This window comes from Chaetodon auriga, chromosome 16, assembly GCF_051107435.1.
Source record: "Chaetodon auriga isolate fChaAug3 chromosome 16, fChaAug3.hap1, whole genome shotgun sequence".
Classification (NCBI taxonomy): Eukaryota; Metazoa; Chordata; class Actinopteri; order Chaetodontiformes; family Chaetodontidae; genus Chaetodon; species Chaetodon auriga.
In genome coordinates this window covers 5,208,509-5,210,594 of record NC_135089.1, presented here as the reverse complement: position 1 = coordinate 5,210,594, position 2,086 = coordinate 5,208,509, and the positions used below count along the sequence as shown (strand labels likewise).

The following is a 2,086-nucleotide window of genomic DNA, read 5'->3' as shown; positions in this document are numbered from 1 at the left end:
TTAACATCGCAAAACGATGCAAAGTACAATTTTCTGTGTACTTTTGTCGTAATGAATACAAAAGTTATTAAATTAATGAGTGCACCTAGCGTGTTAATGTGTTCATCGAATGGTTGCATCTTGTGCATAAGTAAAGAAGATTATATGTGGAGGGAGATATGGATCACGTTATTTCAGAGATTGGTATTATTCAGTTCTCAGCTGAAAGAAAATATTGGAAGAAAAATACATGTGCAAATATATTTTTCTGAAACTTAATCCATAAAAAAAACTAAATATGCAGCACTTGTTAACATGATATGTATGGTGTTAATTAACAGATGACAAAGCTTAATATGGACATTTCAGTGTTTTAATTGCATGCTGCAATTTCAAGTTTCCTTTTTTTTCCAGGTACAAAATAATTCATGCAGCATCAGTGATTTCAAAAGTGCAAAACGGGTCCAAAAATCACTTTACAGATCAATTAGCGAGCATGCCAACAGGAATCACTCCATAAAGCTGTGACGGAGTTCGTTGAAAAACGTGCAAGATTTCAGTATTCATATTCATATTTACCAAACAAGACCAAGAAAAATTTGTATAGAGAATACCCACATATCCACCACGTCCACATACACTGGCAGAGGTGGAACTATAAGAATTCACAATCATGCTTTTGGAAAATATTCACTAACATTTCAAATTTACAAAAAGAAAGAAAAGAAGAAAAGAAACAAGAAAAAATGAGGTAACAGCTTGTAAACATTTTCGTCACTTTGTTCAATTTGGCAACATTAAATTCACTCCAAAGATTCAACAGATCGGCCCACGTGTAAACAATTGCCCGTGTTTTACGCACAAACTTTACGCACAAACATTGGTCGTAGGACTACTTTCCTGTAGTCATGTTTCGGAAGGAAATGTGAAGTTTTTGCATATCTTTCCTCACTAGGACACACAGAGACAGCGTCTTTGAAAAGTACATGCAGATGCTGATCTTGACCTGCGTTAGGAAACGCGTACCGGATCCTCATACCGGATCTCCGCGCCAGCTCTCCACAGTGCCATGTCTAGCTCTCTAGCTGAGCCCGATCATGACCGTCTCCACGTCTTTCGAGGGTCTCCTGTCCTTCACCAGGAAGTTAATCATGCTCTCGGATTTGATCATCAAGTTGCACCCAAGAAAAAATATACCAAACACGACGGTGAGCGACAACACGCACAGCACCGCGATTTGCACCACACGCATAACGAAGAGCTTGCGCTCGTCTTGCACCAGCACCAGGGACCCTCCGCCGTCGCCGGTCACCACGTTGTCTGTGCCATTGCCGGAGTATGTGGCCAGAGTTCCAGCGAAGGTCTGACTCCCGTTAAACAGCGCGCCCTGGGTCACGTCGAAAAAGGATACGTTCATGTTTCCTTGCGGGTTATAGGCAAATAGACACGCGACTCCACTTGGCAGGCACACAGTCTCACCACAAAATCAGGTCCACCAGCAACAGTTTGCGTCATGTGACTGTTAAGACAAAAATAAAGGGAATAAAACAAAAAGCAACGCGCTCGTTAAAGTCCAGATCTACAGGTAAACATCGAGTTCGTGCGTAATGACCACATCCACATCACCGGACTGTTGCTGCGGCCAAAGAGCGTCGCATCTGGTGCAGCCAAAGTAAGTTTCTTCAACTCAAAGTCCACGTTTTTCTGACTTTAATGGAGTCTTCTCAGACAGTGTGCAAGGTGCGAAACGTGTTTCCCGTCGGTGTAATAAGAGACAGTCCCTTTGCGCCTGTGCTCGCCTGCGAGCGCTTCTTTTGTGCCAAGTCTCTGGCGCGTTTTAAAGTGATGATGAGTTCCCCGTGGACCACACCACCACTCCTCACCAGGGGAGGTAGTCAGATGGCCTCAGATAATACGATGCTCCTCCGATGTACAAAAACGGTAAATAAAGAAAGAAAGAGAGAGAAAAAGATCAATTTGAACTACTTTTAATGTGGCATTTCGTCTACTTATTACTTTTATCTGACATTTACGAATAACTTCTACTGGAGTAAAGTTAGATCCGTCTGATAAAAATTTAACATGGAATGGAATATGGAATTACCAT

The 2,086-nt window shown here is 41.9% G+C and overlaps 1 protein-coding gene across 1 annotated transcript; it reads right to left on the bottom strand.

Moving 5' to 3' along the window:
• Positions 1–344: 344 nt before the first annotated feature.
• Positions 345–1,863, bottom strand: rprml (reprimo-like). The gene has a single exon (XM_076752876.1). It carries the CDS (start codon positions 1,394–1,396, stop codon positions 1,061–1,063), a length of 336 nt encoding a protein of 111 aa, XP_076608991.1. The 5' UTR covers positions 1,397–1,863; the 3' UTR covers positions 345–1,060.
• Between the last annotated feature and the right edge of the window lie 223 nt (positions 1,864–2,086).